Source organism: Cervus elaphus, chromosome 12 (genome assembly GCF_910594005.1).
Source record: "Cervus elaphus chromosome 12, mCerEla1.1, whole genome shotgun sequence".
Lineage (NCBI taxonomy): Eukaryota > Metazoa > Chordata > Mammalia > Artiodactyla > Cervidae > Cervus > Cervus elaphus.
Window position 1 is genome coordinate 91,577,473 of NC_057826.1, and position 24,707 is coordinate 91,602,179.

General features: G+C 35.3%; 1 protein-coding gene across 1 annotated transcript in view; it reads right to left on the reverse strand.

Moving 5' to 3' along the window:
• Nucleotides 1-1,600: 1,600 nt before the first annotated feature.
• The window catches only part of AGGF1 (angiogenic factor with G-patch and FHA domains 1), a 41,452-nt gene continuing 18,345 nt past the window's right edge, over nucleotides 1,601-24,707 (reverse strand). Inside the window, exons 6-14 of the mRNA XM_043920127.1 lie at nucleotides 20,784-21,114; nucleotides 19,646-19,757; nucleotides 18,404-18,455; nucleotides 14,301-14,402; nucleotides 13,238-13,403; nucleotides 11,647-11,729; nucleotides 6,926-7,053; nucleotides 5,218-5,317; nucleotides 1,601-4,000 (exon numbers count right to left, since the gene is read on the reverse strand). Coding sequence (XP_043776062.1) covers nucleotides 3,800-4,000; nucleotides 5,218-5,317; nucleotides 6,926-7,053; nucleotides 11,647-11,729; nucleotides 13,238-13,403; nucleotides 14,301-14,402; nucleotides 18,404-18,455; nucleotides 19,646-19,757; nucleotides 20,784-21,114 — 1,275 coding nt within the window. The 3' untranslated portion in view covers nucleotides 1,601-3,799. The remainder of the gene's footprint in view (nucleotides 4,001-5,217; nucleotides 5,318-6,925; nucleotides 7,054-11,646; nucleotides 11,730-13,237; nucleotides 13,404-14,300; nucleotides 14,403-18,403; nucleotides 18,456-19,645; nucleotides 19,758-20,783; nucleotides 21,115-24,707) is intronic.

A 24,707-nucleotide genomic window follows, 5' to 3' on the forward strand; every position in this document is an offset into this window, starting at 1 on the left:
GTTTGGAGAAGACTCTGGGTTCCGTCCTGAATAAGCTGTGTGGATATGTATCCTGGCTAAGACAACCCGGAAGCCATGGGAGTATAGGTAGTAAATGAAACTGGGTGTATGAGCGTAAGGAAAACACCTGGGCTTGCGCCCTGAAGGCCTCTCCACTTTCTGGTCTTATATTCCTACTTACTATAATGTCTCTGAGTACACACAGTTAACAACACAGGTTTTATCTGTGTTAAAATTCAAATATAGAAATAATAATAAGCAAAAATCTGCACTATGGGTAATTAATAATTTGATATGACCCTTATATATTTTTTAGTGGGATTACGCTTTACATACTTTTCTAAAATCAGCAATGTAATAAGAATATTCCTCTCCATCATCATATAGACAGTTCTATCTTACTCACCTGAATGGCTACAGTATTATATAGAGGGCCTACATTACAATTTAACCAACCCCCCAGTCACCACTGATGGATAGTTGGGTTATCTGGCAGACAGTTACTGCCCATTCAGTAGTCACTGACCTCCTTCTGCCTTGCTCACTGAAGCCTGATTTTGTTCGAACAGCAACATGTTCCACCCTGTGATGGCTCACGATTGGCTTAAGACAACAGAGACCATCCTGCTGCCCACCTTTTCAACTTCCCTTGCAGCCACGGGCAGTCATGTTATCAGGTTCTGGCTAATGACCCTAAGGACAAGTCTGTTATGAGTTTCTGAGTAAGCTTTTGCTTTCCTGATAAAGGAGAAATAACAGGAATACTGCTCTTTCCCCTGTTTTGGACTTGAACATGATGACTGGAGTTTCAAAAGTCATTTTGCAATTACAAGGACATAAGCCAGAACTAAGACTAGTAAAGCAGAAAGACAAAGAGAAAAAGCCTGGGCCCTGATACACATAGACCACACAAGTAAACAATGACTCATTTTAAAGAAGGCAAATGTACTTCCACTTTAAAGCCTGAAAAAGGTAAAATGAAATGTTTTAAAGATTCAAGGCAGAGACATATGTGATGCCCTAAAAAAATAAGAAGCACACTTAGAACACAATGGGGAAGACACTTTCAGCAGTCCCTGAGAACATTCAGGTGCTGGGCCCAGAAACGCCTTTCTGGCTCCCCGCCCAGCACAGCCCTCTGCCCTGCAACTCAACAGGACGGCCTCTGTACACAATCTCTGACGCCGCTTCTCAGTGGGAATTTATATCTTCTTTTGGCTGCTCTTTGAAATGTGCCAAATTAAGAAATAATCTTTTACAGGAAAAGCTGAGGGGTATTTTAATTGGGTGAACCATAACTTCGTAAGTTCACAACTAGAATAAATTAAACAGAAGTAAAAACCTTAAAAACAAAAGAAAAATAAAACGCCTCCCTTTCTGAGAAAAACTGCTTCTTAGCTATTTAATTTAGAACACAACTTCTGTTATTTCACTATAATGGTGACAGCATCTTCTGTTCTCAATTTTGTCAGCTTCTCATGTTCTGGCAAAATATGTTAGATTTATCAAAATTCAGCAACTCGCAGCTTCACTTTAAACAAACACTTGAAGGCTATTAAATTACTAAATGTATACTGTGTAAATAAACTGTAATTTTAAATATTAGACACAAAACAATTTTATGTATAATTCAAATTGTACATAATCCACTTTTATGCTTCTAAACAAACAGAAGCTCACATTTGTACTACTTTCATAGTTTACAAAGTGCTTTTATATACATAGTTATTTTTTATTCAAGACAAACATGTGAGTTAAATATTATTCTCATTTCACAAGTAGAAATAGAACCAGACATTATTCAGTGCTTTAACCAGTATACAGTATAGCCCTGAGACTTTAGATCTGCAAAGGGTTTTAATAATGCAAATATCACATATATATCAATTTTTTTTCACCATTTTCAAGTTTCCATTTTCTTAACAAAGGAAAACAATGAAAAAGTTTTCCTCAATCTAGTAATAAAAGTGGGATATATTATATAGACTACTGTATACTAACTCAATGAGTGAGACCTATCAGAAGCAAGTTTACTCTGAAGGTCCTACATTATTACTTGTATACAGGGCACCAGTATCAGAACCACATTTACACAAGTAATTTTTCTACTTTTAGAGAAAATAACCCAGGACACTCCTATTGCCTCCAAGTCTTGTGTGTGTGTGTGTGTGTATGTGTTAGGGTAGGCAAGTGGCCAGGTGTGTGGTGTGTGTGTGTTCGGGTACATAAGTGGGTGTGTGTGTGTGTGTGTTAGGGTAAGTGGCCAGTTTAGGGTAGGCAAGTGGCCAGGTGTGTGGTGTGTGTGTGTTAGGGTACATAAGTGTGTGTGTGTGTGTGTGTGTGTGTTAGGGTATGTAAGTGGCCAGGAAGTATACTGAAAAATACTTAATCCAAATTTGGAGTTATAGGACCTCTGATTTTCCCATCTGCAGTGACTTGACAAATTTGCTCATATGTCTCATCTTTAGTAATACATTTTCTTTCCACACCCCTCCTTCTTCTTAAGTACCCTCTACCATTAAGATTAGAAATTCCAACAGGTAGCTTTTCTTTCTGAATTATCTTTCCTATTGCATACTTCTTTCCCCAGAATTTTCCTTTCCTATTTCTGTATCTTGAAGACATTTCATTATAGTAGATGAAAGAGCTATAGTTTATATTCACTATGATAAAAGATCAGTTTCAGCACTGATTTCCCAGCAAAAAGCTGAGAGAAAAGTTGATCACAAAGGACAAAAACAGCACTAACTGGCAGAGCAGTGACACCTGCACTCAGAAAGCTGCACTGCAGTCTCCCCAGATCTGAGGTAATCTCCTTTCATTACTGTGCTGTCAATTTTCAGAGGAGAATCCTGGCTGGTTTCACTACTATGCTGTCACTTTACAGAGGGAAATTCTGCCTGGTCTTGAGTTCAAAGCAGACCAGAATGTTTAAATTATTGGTTCAATGAATAATTTTTTTGATGTTATAATGTTTTTATTGCATCTGAAGATATTTTGAATAAGCATCTTGAGTCTGGAGCCTTGGCTATGCAATCCTTTTGCAGGAGAAATCAGATTTTCCTGGCACACCTCCATTGCCAGGAATGGGATTTATCAGAACTACAAACGCCAGCACACTGAACATTTCAATACTGTGCTCAATTGTTCATATTTTAGCTATGAAACAAACCAAATGTAAATGCTTAATATACAATACAAATCCACAGATTCTTCACAGAAGAAAACAATGGAAGACTGATTTTCTACATGTCACCTGTTCATTAGTTCTTCAATAATGTCTTGAATTATTTCAAATATAATGTATACACCACTACCTATATTTTTCAACATTTTCTATCTAGGTCCTAAAGGGTATAAACAAGGATGCATACAGTCAAGTTGTTTTTATAAACTTTTGATGTTTCTTCTGTTATGCATCTCACAATAACGATTATAAGGAGACAAAGACAAATGTACATTTAAGTTAGTGGTTACATGAATTTTGCTTATATGACTAGTTGTTTCTATGGGTCTTGCAAATGACAAAATAAAATAACAAAGTTTGAGAAGCCCATCCATGCCCCGTGAACTTTAGTCCACTCACAGCATAACTTGATTCAGTCACTATTTATTAGTTTTTAAAAATGTTTTTTAAAAGCTCTGCAAACCACACTTTATTACAAATTTTTGAATCATGAAGGGGTAAACTGACACAGCTCCCCCGTGTTACTGACTCTTTTTGAAGGGAAATTTCTGCAATTATACAAGAGTGTCTATACTCTATAAAAAAAGATTAATTGTGTTCTATGACTGACCTTCACTCTACAGTCCCTTTGACCCAAGGCACAGTCCCTGGTGCATCTTTTTGAGATTTAGTTTCCGGGAAATTTTCAGCAAACCTCTCTCGTGCTTTCTCCCAGTTCTTTTTGCTCTTGTTTTGGAGAAGGTGAACATCTTCAATTGAAGATGGCTTGCCTGTCCCCAAGCCTGCATGTGTTCGCCGAAGCTGAAGCTGGATCTGTTACCAAAAGTTGAGAAGAGAACTTAACTGCAGCACCTAAACACACTGAACGCTGCTATATTCCATTTGATACTTTAACTATAATTCTTTGAATTAGAAAAGATTGATGCATAAGAAAAAACTGTCAAATGCATCAAATACATACAGGAATATTACATATATGGTTATACTTGGAACTTACACTCATTTTTCTACACTGTCTTATCAATAAGTACAGTTGACTCTTTGATAAAACAGAGTGGTCCTTAAACAGCAATCACCATATTTCACTAAGATGCTGCAGAATTAATCTGTAATCTACTCTAACCACAAGTAAAATCAATGGATGTAGGTAAACCTACAGTCTGAGCCTCACCTAAGTAAGTGAAGGATAAGTTAAACCTGAGTCATAAAGAGAAACCTTGATTGTTTGTTTTCATAAAAGGAGGGGAGGACTTCTCATTATTTTGAGAACCATTAAAAGCCATAAGTAACTGAGTGTCTAATGTATGTCAGGCATCAACCTAGGGCTTTATTTTCAGATATTCCTGAAAAAAGTTCTCATTATCCCCATTTTAACAGATGAAAACTGAAGTCCAAACATGCCCTAAGTCGCACATACTCTAACCTGGCTGCAAAACCCATGTTCTTTCCTCTGTACCTCCAATGAGAGGATTTACATTAATCCTCCCTTATTTCTTTAGGTACCAGGTCATTATCAAGAATGATCTCTGGTTCTGTTACTGCTTTGTAAGGTTTCTGTGAAAGAGAATCTGAACCGCCAATGAACCATGTGACTGCAGAATTAAACCACTATATTGTTTTCTAGACATGATTCACTCTATTGCCTGTTACATGCTCTGAATCTTGAACCTAAAACAGATTCTCCAGCTAGTACAGAATCTGGCTGTTTGTAAGGTAACACTTGATTGTTCCTGCATGTTATGACAAGGCACAGTAAACAAAGCCATTGAAATAAAAGGCACAGAAGAACTTCTGGCTCAGGAAAAAACACTGATTATCTAGAGGTTTAGGAAGTCTCTAAGAGGCTTCCTAAAAACCAAACAAATCATAAACACAAAAATTTGGTAATTGTGATTGCCACAAAGGTAGTTACCATGTCTCTTTGCTTGCTACCATACTCCCAGCACTTACAGCAACGCCTAGCATACAGTAAGTATACAATAAATATATCCACTACAAGAGTAACAAATGAAAGAAATCACAAATCTTACCGGAGTTTTCATGCCTCCACCGTCCTTTCCTAGGCCCTCTCCTTTTTTCCAACCCATCTTCTCCAACATCTTCCGACCTTTATTGCTATCAGTAATTTCACTTTAGAGAAAATTAAGATGATAGTTGATTTTGAGACCATTTAAACCACATTTATAATAAACTAATGAATTAAAAATAATTGGCACAACTACTTTAGAAAACTACTTGGCTTTCCCTAATAAAGTTGATGACACACAAATTCTAATCCTACATATACTAAACAGAAAAGCATGTATACGGTGCACCAAAAAGACATGGACAAGAATTTCTGCAGCCAAATCTAACAATAACCACAAATTAGAAATAATTCAGATGTCCATCAGTGGTAAAGTGGATAAATTGTGTCATATTTATACAGGAGAATATACAGCAATGAAAATAAAATGCACCTCACAAAGTAATGCTGGGTAAAAAAAATACAGGCACAAAATAAATACTAAATTATTCCATATAACTTAAAATTAAAAATTAAGTAAAATTAATCTGACACTGTTGGAAGTCAGTAGAAGAGTCACTTTTGGGGAGGAGAGAGGAATAATGATTAAGAGGGGACACTAGGAGGACAGGTTTCTGGGGTTACTCATGATTTTCTATTTCTTGACCAAGACTGCATTCTGCAATGTGTTAATCTTATATCGTTCATATTGATACTTAACATTTGTAAATTTAACATCAATTTATAATGTTAAAATGAAACTAAACCTTTCATTAACTAGTTGCATTTTGTTTTATGATTTTATGGTCTAATTTAAGGGTATTTTAATTTTATGTTCTAACACATTGTCTTTTCAGTTCTATAAAATGTTAAATTAGCTCTTCAATAAAAATAGACGAAGCAACACCAATGTATTTCATTATTTATTAACTGTAATGTAATCTTCATATTGTTCAGCAATTATTTCAAAAATATTAAACCTTAAAAATACTTGTCAAGTTGCTTGGTATATGTAGTCTAAAATATTGTATTTCATAAAATCTGACTCCATAAATTCAAAGATGTATTGTTAGTTTATGTACCATTATGAACAAATTGCTATTATATGTAACTGTAAAATTCTATCCAAAGAATATCTCCTAGGACTAATAAAATATGATATTAAGTCAAAATTTAATAATTGCTAGTTCTACATGAAAAATTTAAATAACTAAACCTAGAATTTATATTCTGAGAAAAAAATGTAGCTAATATATGATTAAATGTAGAAATATAATCATATTGTAGGTTTCAAAATTATACTTTTCATGTTGATCAACGTTACTTTACCAAGAGGAAAGAAGTGAATCAAAGATAAGTAAGAAAAATAGTATTTCAGGGTCAAGAACAAAAGCAGTTGAGTACTGAAATAACTATTAAAAGTATCAGTCCACTATCAATTTCTTACTAGCGCAGCCTTCTAAATACACAGTATATAAATGTATGGTCACTCAGTTGGGTGGCTAGAATGTTATGCATATATATATGTGTGTGTGTGTGTGTTTAAGTTTATATGTGATAAATATGTATGTATCCATATTCATGATGAATATGATCAGTAATTTTCCAGGGAATAGCAGAATACCAATATTAGAGCAAAATGTAAACAGAACTTCCACAGTCCTATAAATAAGATTTGTCCTATGAGTGTGATTATGGTACAAAGACTTTTTCAAGCAAAATTTAATACTTACGAATGAACAGATGAAGGAGCATCATCTCTTTGGAAAGTTCCTTCACTTCCAATCTGCTCCCTACGTTTTCCAGCTCTATCTTTATATTTCGGATTCTTCAATGCCTTTTCATCTTCGTAGTCTGTATTCTTTATAAACATGAAGTATTCATTGAGGAAAATAAAATTGAAATATGGTTCAATGTGGTCTCTATTAAATAAGTCATGATATAAATTAAGACATGATACAAATTAAGACAATTATGCTATTAATATTTTTAGTCTACCCCCTTTAAACTGTTTATTATCATTTCAAGTTGTGCTACAATATAAATTGTACACAGAAGATAATATAAACCATATATAAATTATAATATATAATTATATGAAAATATAGTAAAAAATACAGTATATTTTGAATTAATAATATATATTCATATTCTCATATGACTACCAGTATAAAAAGAAACATAGAGAACTCCTGCAGTTGGGAAAAAAATCTATTTCTCCTTTTCTCTAAGGAACTAAAAGTTCCAAAAGATCCAAAAAGTTTTGATACTGATCCTTAAAAGGGAAAAATGTAGAAAGTCTTTTAAAAGATAGATAAAAAACAAATACTCTTTTACAATGGCAATAATAATACTTTTTACTTCAATACAGCTTCACTATATGATTAATCAGTCACTCAACAAAAATTACTGAGTAGAGAGTAAATTAAGCTCTATGTAAGGTGGTAGAATGCAAAGAAATTTATAATCCTCAAGTGAGGACACACAATCTTCAGCATGCTACAGTGTGACTGGTTCACCAATAAAGGTATGCCCAAGACAAGCCAGTGGCACAAAAGAGGCAATTCAGCATGGGGTTTCAAAGAAGAATTCTCTTCCCTTTTGTTACTATTTGCTAACCTTTATATAAAAAGTTGGAGTAGGAAATGGCAACCCACTCCAGTGTTCTTGCCTGGAAAATCCCATGGACAGAGGAGCCTGGCGGGCTACAGTCCATAGGGTCACAAGAGTCCATAGGGTTGCAAGAGTTGGACATGACCAAGCACACACATATAAAAAGTATAAAAAACACTCATCAAAAAAGACACTACAGACTGCTAGAGCAATGTATGGAAAGCAGCATAGAAGTTTTTACTTAATTTTGCTTTCAAAACAGAAAAATAAAGAACCATCAGTCCTAATGGGTATTCGCCCTCAGAAAATGATGCAGATTGAGCTAAAATTTTGAGAAAACATTTTATTCTCTCCTTATAGATTTTCTACTTTCCTCCCAAATTAATTAATCTCTTGACATTTTTTCTATTATGATTTCTCTTTTAGTACAACAGTAACAACAAAAAATACAATTTTGCAGAAAACTTTTGGCAGCATCCTCTCTGATCTCTTCATCAAGTATATCTCTTCATCAAGTATAAAAAGCACTGGACAATTCATTTAAGACCTACAATTCTGTATCTAGCTCTGCCATTTAGTAGGTGGGTGACCAGATCTAGTTTCTCCAATGTAAACTGGCAATATTAATTACTTTCTTGCTCTATTATAGAAGTAAATGGTAATTTTTAACTGCCTTATTGATACATAATTAACAAACAATAAATTATACATGAAGTGTACAATTAGATACTTTTGAGATTTGTATACACTTATGAACTTAGACTGGACATGGAACAACACACTGGTTCCAAATCGGCAAAGGAGTACGTCAAGGCTGTATATTGTCACCCTGCTTATTTAACTTACATGCAGAGTACATCATGCGAAATGCCAGGCTTGATGAAGCACAAGCTGGAATCAAAATTGCTGGGAGAAATATCAGTAACCTCAGATACACAGATGACACCACTCTTATGGCAGAAAGTGAAGAAGAACTAAAGAGCCTCTTGATGAAAGTGAAAGAGGAGACTGAAAAAGTTGGGTTAAAGCTCAACATTCAGATAACTAAGATCATGGCATCCGGTCCCATCACTTCATGGCAAACAGATGGGGAAACAATGGAAACAGTGACAGACTTTATTTCTGGGGGCTCCAAAATCACTGCAGATGGTGACTGCAGCCACCAATTAGAAGACGCTTGCTCCTTGGAAGAAAAGCTATGACCAACCTAGATAGCGTATTAAAAAGCAGAGACATTACTTTACCAACAAAGGCCCGTCTAGTCAGAGCTATGGTTTATCCAGGAGTCATGTATCGATATGAGAGGTGGACTATAAAGCAAGCAAGTGCCAAAGAATTGATGCTTTTGAACTGTGGTGCTGGAGGAGACTCTTGGAGAGTCCCTTGGGCTGCAAGGAAATCCAACCAGTCCATCCTAAAGAAAATCAGTCCTGAATACTCATTGGAAGGACTGATGCTGAAGCTGAAACTCCAATACTTTAGCCACCTGATGTGAAGAACTGACTCACTGGAAAAGACCCTGATGCTGAGAAAGATTGAGGGCAGGAGAAGAAGGGGTCAACAGAGGATGAGATGGTTGGATGGCATCACCGACTCGATGGACATGAGTTTGAGTAAGCTCTGGGAGTTGGTGATAGACAGGGAAGCCTGGCGTGCTGCAGCCACGAGGTCACAAAGAGCTGGACACGACTGAGCAACTGAACTGAAATGATACACTTATGAAACCATCACAATTAGGATAATAGATATTCATCTCCCACAAAAGTATCCTTGTCCTTTTTTTATAATCCATCCCTCCAGACCCTCTCTGCATCCTTCCTCTCCTGTATCCAGGCAACCACTGATCTGCCATGATACATTAGTTTGCCTTCCTAGAATTTTATACAACTGAAGTCCAAGGTATGTACAGTTGATCCTTGAACAACATGAATTTGCACTTTGCAGGTCCACTGAAAACAGATTTTTTTCCATTGGTAAATATGACAGTACTACCCTATCTGTAACTGGTTGAATCTGCAGGTGCAGAACACCAGATATGGTTGAACTGTAGTTACTGAGGGCTGAGTAGACATGAAGATTTTTCAGCCGAGCTAAGACTCGGCACAGCTAATCCCTGTGTTGTTCAATAGTCATCTGTACTCTTTTGGCCTTTCACTCGGCATAATCATTTTGAGATCCATCCACGTTTTAATCTGTATTAATAGCATATGTTTATTTTTTTTTTATTATGAGTGTTTAACATATACATTTAACATAGTTTGTTTATCTATTAATAATGGACACGAGTTTTTTTTCCAGTCTTTGGCTATTAGGAAAAAAGCTGTTGTGGCCATTTGTTCCCTAGTCTTTTTATGAACATATGCTTTCACTTCTCTTGCGTAAATACTCTAAAGTAAACGGTGAATCATACAGTAGTACCATAACTTTTAGACAAAGTATTAAACTCTTTACCAAAGTCACTGTACCATGTATGTTCTCATCAGCTCCAGTTCCTCCACATGCCAGCAACACAATACAGTCTTAAATGGTTTTAATTTGCATTTCCCTAATAACTAATGATACTGAACATCTTTTCATAACTGCCATCTGCTTTGGTGAAGTGTCTATTCCAATCTTTTGGTCATTCTAAAACTGTTTTCCTTTATTGAATCTTTAGAGTTCTTTGTAAACTTCATTGGATACATGATTTACAAATATTTTTGCCGGTCTGTGGCTTATCTTTTCACTCTCTTAACATCTTTGGAAGAACAGAAACTTTGCAGGAGTACAACTTGTGCTTTTAAGGACTGTGCTTTTAGTGTTAGATATCTAAACATTCTTTAACTCTTTTTTTAAGGTTTGCTTCTAGAAGTCTTACGGTTTTAAGTTGTAGATGTATATGTACAGTCCGTTCTGAGTTCATTTTTATATGTTATGAGGTGTGGATCAAGGCTGCTGTCACTGCTTCTGTTGTGGTATGTGCTGTGTTGACTTTTCAATTAGTTCAGCACTGTTTGTTGGAAAAAGACTATCATTTCTCCATGAAACTATCTTTATACCTTTGCTGAAAATCATACATACACAAACACACATATACATATACATATTTATCTATGCATCTATCTGTCTATATAGGTCTATTTCTGGACTCATTAGTCTGTCCATCAACATACTTGTTTCTCTTTTTGCCAGTGCTACTGTCTTTATTATAAGAGTTTATAATAAGTCTTGAAATCAGGCAGCATTAGCACTCCAACTATATTTTTCAATGGTATCGTTTTAATGTAAGTTTTTTAAAAATCAGAAATGGCTATTGAAATGTCGAGCATTACCTCACTTTTCTACTCTAATCTCAATACCTGTTGAAGTAAACAATAAACAACTAGCAGGAATTACATGAATCTCAAAATAATTATGAGTAACTCCTCTCTTTTATATATAAAAATGGACTATGCTTATCTAAGGGCTTCCCCGGTAGCTCAGCTGGTCAAAAATCTGCCTGCAGTGCAGGAGCAGTGATCAATTCCCGGGTTGGGAAGATCAAATGGAGAAGGGATAGGCTACCCACTCCAGTATTCTTGGGCTTCCATGGTGGCTCAGACAGTAAAGAATCCACCTGCAATGCAGGAGACCTGGGTTCGATCCCTGTGTTGGGAAGATCCCCTGGAGGAGGGCCTGGCAACCCACTCCAGTATTCTTGCCTGGAGAATCCCATGGACAGAGGAGCCTGGTGGGCTACAGCCCATGAGGTGGCAAAGAGTCGGACATGACTGAGCGACTTAGCACAGCATGCTGATCCAAGGGCAGTTTTACACAAAACCAGACACAGTTTAGCACATGTAACAGTATTTAACTTTCTTACCTGCAAACCATATTTCACTCGTATTTTCTTTAATTCTTTCCTCCTTTCCAACTCTTTTTCCTCCTTACTTAGCGTTGGACCAGCTAAAAGGAAAATTGAGTTAAAAAAAAACACTAAGTTTGATATAATACTGTTTATTTAATAATGAAAAATTTTTAGTACTAGTATTCCGTCTCCAGATTAACAAAAGTTCAAATTAACTAACATACAAGTATCTTGGGTTGTGATGATGTCCTTTTAGCATTTTGGTAATTAAATCCAATTGGAAAGTAAATCAGACCCCAAAGAGTGTAAGAATGTTACAGTTTAGATACTAAAAGAAATACTGACCATCTTAATTTTTCAATATGGTTATTGTAATAGTATCCAAGATGTAGAAATACTGTGAATTCCCTGAAAGAACGTAAGTTTGTACAAAAAAACCCCCACAGAATTCAAGAGTCACATTATTGTGTAATGTGCCCTACACATTTTCATAATGTAGTATATGTAGGAAAACAAAAAATACATAATGAACATAATTAGTTAGCGTGAGGAGGAAAAACAATGTAAGGAAAATTACTACTTCAGAGTATCTCTTTCAATTTTTAAAGCCTTAGATAAGAAAGTTTTAACAAGATAGCAACCTTTTATAGTGTTAGTATAGAAAATAATGGTATATACACAGATAATACATCAACAAACTGTAATTAGGAAAGTAGACATATCAACCAATAACTCTTAATGCCTTATCCTATTATTTTCTATGTTACTATTTTACATCAGAGTTTAACTGTGGACGACTTTTTTATAACAGTAAATAGATGTTAAAGAGAAACCCTGGGCTTCCCAGGCAGCTCAGTGGTAAAGTATCCACCTGCCAATGTAGGAGAGGTGGGTTCAATCCCTGGGTCGAGAAGATCCTTTGGAGAAGGAAATGGCAACCCACTTCAGTATTCTTGCCTAGGAAATCTCATGGACAGAGGAGCCTGGTGGGCTATAGTCTATGGGGTTGCAAAAGTCACAACTTAGTGACTAACACAACAAATCTTTAGCTAGGCCGCATTACCCCTCTGAAGGACATTTAGCTGCTTCAAAGCCCTACAGACTTGGGGCTTTGCTGGGAGTTCAGTGACTAAGACTCTGTGCTCCCAATACAGGGGGCCTCGGTTCACTCCCTGGTCAGGGACCCACACCCTGCATACGGCAAGAAAGGGCCTGCATGCCATAACTAAGAACCCCGCGTGCCATAACCAAGACCTGGCACAGTCAGATAAGTAAATAATTAAAAAGATAAAAAGCCTACAGACTGGATTAGCAACAGCAGAGCTGGTAATTATCATTCCTGGTCAGAAAGTAACCTAATGCTATAATAGTACAACTAAACTATTACATAGAAACATCAACTACAATCATAATCTACTACCTAAGTCTCACATTTCAAAACATGTTATTTTTTTAGCCTCATCTGATAATATTCACTGAAATATAAATGTATCTCAATAGAGTATTATATCAATTAGATATGAAGCTGGTAGCTACTGATACATTTTTTTGAACACTTTGGTGAATTAAAAAGTTATCACACACACAAACAATATGTTTCACATACCAAAAAGTTCATCTTTCTTATCAAGACGTAGGTGAGCTCTAACCTGCCCTGGTTCACAGCCATCACAGGTATCACTGCCAGGGTGAATATGAAACGACAACACAGTCTCTCCAATTTTCACTTCATCCCCATGCTCGAGTACATAAGGGTCACACTTAGTTTTGGGCTAAAGGGGAAAAAAACAACAAAACAGAAATCCAAGAGTTACATATGATTATTTATTTTATGGTTACTATAAATAATGTCAGATTATAACAAAAAATTTTGAGATAGTTCTCAATGAGATAGACAGACATATGCATACATACACATTTCCACAACATGAGGGTGATACATAATATTCTATTAGTGGAGAAGACAGATGAACTAAGCAACTTCTAATTTTTATATTATCAAAATCCACTAATCTCCCCATCTCCATACCCAATGCTATCAGAGAAATATCCAACCCAAACTTCAATCTCTTACCAAAATGAATCATCATCACAGTCAAAAAGATGACGTATTAAGGAGATAAACTGCATCATATTTCCCTTTTTCCTTCTTCTCTTGATAATTAAGCTTTATTTCATTTTTGATCCTTAACTAAGAACTCTCTCCCTCCCCTCCTTCCACATATTATCTTATTAGGTGCTAAGCACTTTGCTACATGTTAGGGATAGAAGAGTTAACTGAATAGACATAGCCCCTGCTTTCAAGGAGTTTTCCAATTTAACACTTCTGTTAAAACAGCTTAAAAAAATAAAAAACACACAAAAAAAGGATGGTCCCTAAAGTTGCTATAAGAATACTTCCTTTGCATGGCTTTAAGATGCATTTATCTCTAAAAATAAGGCATAGATACATAATTAGAAGGCAAAACTTAGCAGTGAAGTATCTGCTTACTGTATATATTTTTCAGCTCTAAGAGTTCTCTTCCACATTAATACATCTGGGCTTGAATACCAATCTGAACTAAATGATATGTATAATCACTATGATAACTATGCCCGGAGGGATAAAATATTTCAGTTCAGTTTTTTAAAAGAATATGCAAGTATTTAATTAATAAATATACACTCACCTGAAGAATCTGTTTTCCATTAACAACTGTACCATTCTGACTGCCTTGATCCACAAGGACATAACTTTGTAAGTCATGGTCAAAATAAATTTCTGCATGAAACTTAAAAAAAGAAACCAGGTAATTATAAATTATTATACCTTTTTAAACCACAGATGATAATTTCTCCATGATAAACTGCAGTGGACTCTGATGATTTAACTTGTATTATTCTTAATACATTTTTTTTTCTGAATACAAAAGAATTACAATGCTTCTGGTAGAAATAAGAAGGCTGCAGGAGAAAAAGTCACCCACCTTTAACTCCACCTATAATTACCATTAATAACTCAGTATGTGTCCTATCTTTTCTATTTTTATAATATTCTTGAGATTGTACTATATATAGTTTGAAATAATTTTTCATCTAATATAGTTGCTCACATCATTAAACATTTTTAATACAAAGGTGATTTGAAATATTCAAGGTCAACTTCTCAGAGTTTCCAAATTTTCAATACTCAGGACTAATCACTACCTCCTGCTCCAGAGCACCTGGTTTATATAACACTTAAACCATACAAAATTACTGTATATGTGAATGCCACTGTACTGCTTACAATTATTGCTTACAATTAGTTGACAATTTGCTTACCACTTAGTATATAATATAGTGCCTCACATATATTGGGCACGTACTGAATACATGTTAGATACAGAGCTGCAAAAATATTTAAAATTCTGTAAACAATATATAGATGATGGTGGTTACATAAAATGATGCAGCTGCTTTCTGGGGAAGTTTGACAGTTCCTCAAAATGTTAAACAGAGAGTTACCGTATGAATCAACAATTCTACTCCACGGTAGGTATCAAGAGAAATGAAAACTACACTTCCAAACAAACTTAGCAGCATTATTCTTAATAACCAAAAAATGGAAACAATTCAAATGCCTAACAGTTGATGAATAGATAAACAAAATACTATAGTGTATCTGAACAATGGAGTATTATTTGGCAATAAAGACAAATGAAGTACTGATACTTGCTACAACATGGATGAATCTTGAAGACAAGCTAAGTGTACAAGCTAGTTACAAAAGAGTACATACTGTATTATTAATATATGATTCCATTTACATGAAATGTGAAGAACAGGCAAATCCACATAAACTGAAAGTAAACTGGTGGTTGCCTAGGACTGTGGGAGGTTAGAAAGGAATGGGGAAGGACTACTATTGAGTATGATACTTCTTTTCATAGTGATGAAAATGTTCTAAAATTGACTGTAGTGATGGTTACACAGCTGTGAATACACTAAAAACCTGTGAATTATGTACTTTCAAAGGGTAAATTGTATATTGTATATAGACTGTATCTCAATAAAGTTTTTAAAAATTTTCATAAATATAAACTTAATAAAATATAAAATGTTTCAAACATGTAAAAGAATATATTGAAAAACTTCTACACATGACCCAGCTTTAATACAATTTGCTACATTTGCCTCAGATACTTAAATTATTATTCACTGATGTGTACCTCACTCTATCTATCTATCCCCTACCCTTCCTTTCAGAGGTTTGATGTTTACTTAAACGTGATGCATCTCTTTATAATTTTACCATGTATGTATATATTCATAAAAATTGTATGTTCCTTTTGTTTTGTTTGGAACTTAATATAATAAGGAATCACACTGTATAAATTTTTCACTGAGATATAATTTATAGGCAAGAAATTCATAAGTCTTAAATATACAGTCTGATGAGCTTTGACAATGTACGCTAACAGTGTTTATCTCCTTTACCTTGCATCTTTGGCTTAATACCATCTAGCTGTAGTGCAGTTGTGGCTGCACCATAAGTTATAATACATATTCTTCTAATGACAACAGCCAGGTTTTTTCCCAAGGTTTTACTATCTTTCAAAATGCTTCTATCAACAACCCTGTCCATGCACTCTTCCTGTGGACAATACAAGGGTTTCTCTGGGGGTATACACTTAGGAATGAAACTGCTAAGCCATCTACATGCAAACAAACTTTATTAGATACTGCTATACAATTTTCCAGGCTTCACAGGTGGCTCAAGTGGTAAAGAATCCATCTGCCAATGCAGGAGTTGCAAGTTTGATCCCTGGGTCAGGAAGATCCCCTGGAGTAGGAAATGGCAACCCACTCATTGCTGTTGGGATAATCCCATGGACAGAGGAGCCTGGTGGGTTACAGTCCATGGAGTCGCAAAAAGTCAGACATGACTAAGCACACACATATCATTTTCCAAAGTGGTTGGACCAATTTATACTCTCAACACCAGTCTATAAGAATTCCCATTGATTTATACAGTCTTAAATAACACTTTGTATTGTCAGAATTTTTAGCTTTTGCAAACATATCAAGTGTGAAATTAAATTTCATTACTGTGGTTTTAATTTGCATTTTCCCAATTACAGGTGAGGCTGAAATCTTTTCTTATATTTATTAGCCATTTGGGTTTCATCTTATGTAAATTTTCTCTTCATGTCCTTCATACATTTCTTTCAATTGGGTTGTTTAGAAAAACTGTATCAAAGAGTTTAAGTAATTTCAAATCTTATGACTGGAAACCTTATTCCAAAGACCTTTCTAAATTATGCTCTCAATAGGAATGATACGTAATAAACAGGATGAATGAAAACTGACACTTTGGTCTCATTTGTATTTCTTGAATTACTACAAATACATGCGAATGGTTTTCGCATGTTAAGCATATTTCCTCTGGTGTGAATTACTTATCTATGTCCTTCACTCATTTACCTGTTGGTATCATAGTGGGGTTTAAAAAAATGAATTTGTATGAGCTTTTAAAATATAAGGGATATATATTTTACCAGATCTGATTATCTTAGACTGCCATTTAAGTTTATTTCTTAATATAAAGACTTTAAAACAAATTATTCAAAATTACCTTGTCTTCTGTGATTTTGTTTCTTTTTTTAAACTTAGAAAGTCCTCTCCTATCCACTGGTTAAATATTCGTTTGTTTTTCTCCTAATATTAATATGAAATATGTTGGAGTTTTTTGACCTTAACTTTTTCATATACCTGGGTATGTGTGATATATACTGTCAAACTGATTTCACACAACTAACAAATTACCTACCCCATCAGTGGACATGTTTGTTTCAAAGAAAGGAAAAGCAGGAATGCCACCAGAGAACTACCTCCATTTCAGACTGAAGTAGAAGGACGTCTTTGTTATTTAAGTTATAGACAGGGTTTTCTTTGGAGGCAGAAAAATCAAGGATCATGAGAAGGTAAAAAAACAAAATAATTTGGTCTGAATTAAGATTACAAGGACTTCCTCCCCTCTAAGTGAGTCTAAACAAAGCAAAATAATCAGACTTTCAACTAACAATGAAAAAACAAATTTCATTCCAAAAAGACAAAAATCACAAAAAATACATAGTTTAGAATCATATTATAATCCATTAATTAGAAACAAAACGGGGTTGGTGAAAGGTCAAAAAAACATAACAGTTATAAAAGGGAAGGGAGAAAACCACAGAAAATATAGTAAAGAAAAAAGATAAATGAGACTTTTGATAGCTAAACCTTATAACTTTAGCTGCAACTCTGTTCTTTTTGTTTTGAAAAACCCAACTGCTCTTTTTCCTGAAACCACTAGAAAATCAACTAGGAAAAGTGGTAAAATCAAGCGGGAAAAGCCTTGAGTGGTACAGGATAGATTATTCTTGAGTTGAAAAATACCCTGGACTCAAAGTAACTGCACTAAAGTAGCTTGAATCCACGTATGATTTATTTTTGAACTGCCACAATATCCAGCATATTGACTTCACTCAATAAATATTTGCTAAATGGGTATTACTTTAATACTTAGTCTACATTTTCTACCTCTTGCTCCAGACTGTTAAAAACTAAACATGATTTTAGTTCATCCAAATTTTGATGGAGAATTTTTTTTCTCAAGTAATGGAATAAACAACCTGCATTACTTTCATTACCATTACTATACTGACTATTAATCTTTCTTTTTCATCTGAAAAACCCTAAGCTTTCTGCCATAATGATTATTTACAAAGTCACATCGAGGGGGCTGTATCTGAAAAATCAAAGAACTTACCTTACTGACACCAACTTCAGGGATTCGGAGAGTATGCTCCATATCTTTTTCTCTGCAGAGTTAAGTAAAATTAAAATGCCTTTAATACTTTTTGAAGCATATTTAAAATGCTATATTTAAAGAATTTTTTAAAGATAATTTTGCTTTAAAAGATAATGTTAGGATGCATGTCTCTCTATCAGACTAAACCCAGTTTCTGTAATGCTACTTTAAATTTCATGTTTGAAGGTAGGTCCCGGAATGATCTTAACTCTTTCATAAGGTAATTGTAGGGTCCCCAACCTTTTTGGCACCAGGAACCAGTTTCATGGAAGACAGTTTTTCCACAGACCAGAACAAGGGTATTGGGATGATTCAAGTGCATTACATTTATTGTGGACTTTATTTCTATTGTTATTATATTGTGGTACATAATGAAATAATCATACAATTCACCATGATGTAGAATCAGTGGGAGCCCTAAGCTTGGCGCTCTGCAATTAGACAGTCCCATCTGGAGGTGACAGGAAACAGTGACGTCTGAGGTGAGCTGCGAGCGACGAGGCACAGCCGTAAACAAGACGGAGTTTTCCTCACTCACCCAGCGCTCATCTCCTGCTGTGCAGCCCGACTCCTAACGCGTCCAGGGGTTGGGGGCCCCTGCTCTGGTACATCTGTCACAGGCTAGTAAACATCCAGTAGGACAAAATATCCTTTGTAGCAATGTCAGCCCAGATCTGTTGACTATGTTTCCACTTCTATTACTATGTGTAAAAGGAACATACTATTCTCCAAGAATTCAAAATGAAGATACTGTATGAAACCTGAATTAAAGATACATTATCTTTCCAGCTGGGAAGAAAGGAAAGTATCCTGCTCAGGATGAAAATCCACTTCTCTACCAAGCTGGTTTGCGTTCCACAGGGGTAAAGGAAAGGGTCAAAGGAGGTCATGCTGGGTCTAAGTGAGTAACTTAAGCCTAAAAATGCAATACCAAAGCCAAGAAAGTGACGAGCTCGCTGTGGAAGGTATCACCAAGATTTTATCTCTTTACATAGGCAGACCGCTTTAGGGACAGTGAAGTTATATCTGCAATTGACTTCCAAAAGCACATGACAAAAGGTAAGTGTCAGAATATTTGCTGAGTGAGAGAGGGAGGGACAAAGATATCATTTCTTGTCTATTCTACAAGTACCATGCATACTTAATGATTAACTGGACTAAGAAAATTAAACAGAATACAATAATAATAAACATTTTTACCTTCCAATTGTAGCAGGATTTACAGCTGTAATGATAAAAAGTGATCCTGTCTGCAACACAGGTGATCTAATTACAATTACTCTAATACATGGGGGCCAGATTTTTTCTTCATCTGCCAAAGAAAGAAACATGTAAGTATTAATTCAAAAATAACAAATGCCCAGGGAATAGTAAAAGGCATACATAAAGCTAAAATAAACTGATCAAAAATCTGCCTTCTGTTTAAAACAACCTTCTCAAATTCTGCTATATGACATACGTAATAAGTAGGTTTTAACAACACTAGCAATTTAAAATAATCAATCTAAAGATATAGAGAAGCTGTCACAATTATAAAATAATCAACTCTCTCTTTTTTAAGGTATTGATATTTGAAAATATGCCCCCCAAAAAAGAATTTTTTTTTAAGTTAGAAAAACTGAGTCTACCCTTTTAAGAAAAAAATGAAAGGAAACTGCATTAAGAACAAAATAAGCTTGCACACACTAATACAAAATTCTGTTTTAAAAGTATGTCATTATATCTTCAAGTAAAAAAAAAAAACAAACAGATTTACCATAATACCTATGTTGGCTTCCCTGGTGGCTCAGAGGTTAAAGCATCTGCCTGCAATGCGGGAGACCCAGGTTCGATCCCTGGGTCGGGAAGATCCCCTGGAAAAGGAAATGGCAACCCACTCCAGTATTCTTGCCTGGAGAATCCCATGGAGGGAGGAGCTTGGTACAGGGTTGCAAAGAGTCGGACAGGACTGGGCGACTTCACTTTCACTTTTCTATGTAGCTGAATTCATGGCCTACTCTTTAAGGCAACTGCCTTCCCTCCCTCAACTACAAAAGTGGACAATAAATATCTAATCCACTAAAACAGACTTAGTACAGACTTTAGGAAAGAGTAGGTAACTTGGTTTTTTGTTCTACCAAGTAGGCCATTCAATGCAGTTAAACTTTAGGATCCAAGTAGTACTCATTTATTCACACCCTACTGTAAATATAACCAAAGTTATCATTTTTAATAATGTTATTAAAATAATCTCTTTAAAACAATCAGCTCACTTGTTGGCAAATATATGGGCTACTAACACTTTTAACTACTGTGTTGTGCTTTTACAATGATCATAAAATAATGGCTATTTACTCACCTTCATCTTCAGTATCTTCTGCAGTTGCATTGTCTTCACTGGTAATGTCTTCATCGTAACTGTCCTCGGTCTGAGAGTCTGTAATTTCACCTTCTTCAGGCTCACTATCAGTGTCTATGATTTTCTCATCTTTAAATGAAGCCAAAGTATAAATGTTTTCATTAACAGGAGATTCTACAGTCTTTGCACTAACTGGAACAGTATATTTGGGGGGGCTATTTTTGTAATGAATGTCTATTTTGGCCTTCTTTTTCACGTTTGCAAAATCTTCTCCCTCACTGCAGTTTATATGTTCAGTATTGGATATCTTCTGATCTTCTGAATTCAAATTCTGGAAAGAGGTAGGAACAGGAGAGAAGAATCTTAAACATGACCATCTTATAATGTTTAACCCTAAATGTTTCAGTGAATTAGTGAAGACATATGTTTAGTGAAATAACAATAGCTATTATCTCTATTGCCTCTTCCTCTTATTATGTTCCCTTTCTTAATGATGTACCATCCACTTATCCAAATCAAAAGTCTTTGACAACTCCTTGACCACTCCATGGAATCAATTACTGAAGCTATAAACTATGTTTGAAATTCATCCCAATTTTCTCTCCTTATCTAGTATCATTTTCTTAACTGTCCCAATCCAGGTCCTTATCACATATTGCTTGGACCATGTGAGAACCTAGAACAATGCTGTCAAAAATAAAATGCAAGTTTTATATACATATATATATATATACGTATATATATATATATATACACACATACACACACACACACACACACATATGCTTTAAAATTACCTAGTAGGGTCATTAAAAAGGTAAAAAGAAGCTGGTGAAATTCATTTTGTTACTTTACCTAACCCAGTACTTACAAAATATTATTAATTATATATAAAGATGATATTTCATCAATACAAAAATTATTACAAATACTTTATATGGATTTTCTGTACCAAGTCTTCAAAACTGAGTATAGTTTATACTCAACCAGGTAAAGTGTCCTAGCTACATTTAAAGTGTTCAGTAGCCACATGGAGCTGACAGAACAGTGCAGGCCTAGAGACTACAACTAAACCTGAATTTTCTTTTTACACTTTGAGTCAATTATTAAGTCAACATACATGACATAAAGAGTTAGCACTAATTACAGCAGGGATTTAAAGATCTAAATGTACCTAATAAATCAGAACTGAAGTTTTGCTAAAATACAGAGTCAGTTTGATGATAGAGAAAATAGTACAGATGAGTCAATTATATCTCTTTATTCTGAACTTCCAACTTAACTGGCATAAGCCTTTTATTATTTATTATACATGCATATTGGGCATACCCTAGGACAAATGAACATATCTATTATTTTAACTTTAGAAGAAGCAGTTATCTTCCTGCAGTTTGTAACACACTCTAGTTTTCTTTCTACCTTAGGGCAATATGATGAGGTGAAGTCATATGTTCTGCTGTTATTTTATAAAATATGAGAGCATCCTAAACACACATTTTTAATAGTAGCACAAATTCAGTTTGAAGACTGGCTAAACATTCACAGCATGCTAAACTATATGTATCTCCAGCAACACAAATTCACCAAGAACAATAACAAGAGCAAGTTCCTGAAAAGCTATGAGGAACTTTAAAGACCACTGTAAACTATAGCCAAGAAACTTCCTGATCTATACATGCTTAAAAGAAAAGCAGTTTCCAATATTTTCCAATATATTTCCAAATATCCAGTATTATATATTTCATTATTATTGTTTATAGGACAACACATGTAGAGGAAAATGAGCAAAATAGAAATAGGTAATGCTTTTTAAAACTGTCAGTCTCAAATGTTAGATAAATATCCATTAAGATAAAAGAAATGCCCAGGGCCTACATCAGGCATATATGCATATTTCAAATTATTACTCTAATCTCCTCACCCTATTTCCTTCCTTCCGTATACTCTGCACTTTCAAAAAGTGAGGCCCAAGAATACATTAAAACTCAAGAAAAGGATAAGGATGTCCTAAAACTGGTTTCCTCCCATGCGACACACTACCTTTATAATCCTTGGGGAATTCAAAATTTTTATTAGTATTTTTCTTAAGTCCTTGTCCTAAATTAACATATTTTTACAGAAGGATGGTAAAGATGAATGGTTATGAGAGCTAAACTGGACCAAAATCTCACAGAATGCTATCAAATTTCATCATCTAGTTTATCAGAAAAGGTCATCTGAGGACCCTATATATTCTTTGCTTTGCTGGGAGAACTAGTTTCATTAACATATCCTTTCAAACAGTTCAATGACTAGTAATAGGTAGGAGTCACTAACACAGAGGTCTTGGAAAAAAAAAGAAAAATAATTTTTGGCATTTTTCTTACTTACTTTTCAATTCTTAGGTACTGTAAGTGAAAATAATAGAGAAATAAAAACAAATCAAACAGAGAATTGAGATAAAATTTCAAGAATAGGGGGGAGGTGGCCAAGATGGTGAAGTGGGAAGACACTGAACTCATCTTCTCCATGGACACACCAAAATTACAAGTACTTACAGAGCAACTATCTATGAGAATGACCTACCTGAACACTAGCAGAAAAGATTTCCCACAACTAAAGACATAAAGAAGGAACCACACAAGATGGGTAGGAGAGGTGAAGACCCATACCCCTATGTTGGCAACCCACAAGTGGAAGGGATATCACAAGCACAGAGGTTCTTCCCAAGGAGTGAGGAGTCTGAGGCCCAAATGGGGTTCCCCAGCCTGGGATCCTGAACTGGAAAGAAAAGACCCTAGAATATACAGCTTTGAAAAACTAACAGAGCTTATGTTCAGGAGAATTGGAGAGATATAGGAACAAGATTCAGCTCTTAAGGGCACATGTAAGAATACATGTAAATCCATGGCTGATTCATGTCAATGTATGACAAAAACCACTACAATAATGTAAAGTAATTAGCCTCCAACTAATAAAAATAAATGAAAAAAAAAAAAAAAAAGATGTCACATGTTCTAAGCCTCAACAGAGAGGTAGTAGTTGGAAAAGAGCCTGGGTCAGCTATTTTGGGGAATCTGTTCTACCCCCAGTAACAGTGGCACTGGAACACATTATTCTGGAATCTTTCTTCTGATATATTAGTGCTGGCAGCCCCGCCCTGCCCACCTGCTGGCTGGCACAAGCCCCTGGCTTTCCAAAAGAGAGCCACGCAGGAACTAGTCCAACGGGCCAGGAACAGCCTTGAACCCCCTAGTCATGCAGTCAGCTTCACAGGAAGCTACCCTTCTCTCGACTGGGCCTGCAATCACCATGCGAGGCAGGACCTCACAGCCAACCAGGGCAAGGGCCAGCCCTGCCTTCCAGCGCTCCCCCAGTCACCAGTCTCACCACAACAGAAGGATGTACACAGCCCACACAGGGAACATCCCCCGAGTAAAACGTTCTGGTGACCAGAAGGGCATGTGCTGCTTGGGGCCCAGAGGGGGTCTACTAAAGAAGGCCACTTCTCCAAGATGGGAAGCATAATCAACCTACCTACCTTGATGTCTACCTAACACACAGAAATAAATACAGTGAATAGAACAGTGAGGAGACAGAGGAATATGTTCTCAACAAGACAAAACCTCAGAAAAAGAACATTCTTCCAAAATATATGTTTAAAAAAGATTTTTCCACTATTTTATAAGACGTTCCCATACTTCAAAAAATACAATTAAAATCTAGTCAAATCACAGCAAAAAAAAAAAAAGAGAGAGAAAAAATGGAGATAAGCAATCTACTGGACAAAAAATTCAAGGTGATGATCATAAAGATGCCCACTAAACTCAAAAGAAGAATGAATGAACATAAAATTTCAGAAGTTAGAAAATAAGAAGAAGAACCAAACAGAGCTAAAGAATACAAAACTGAAATTGAAAATATACTAGAAGAAACAACAAATCA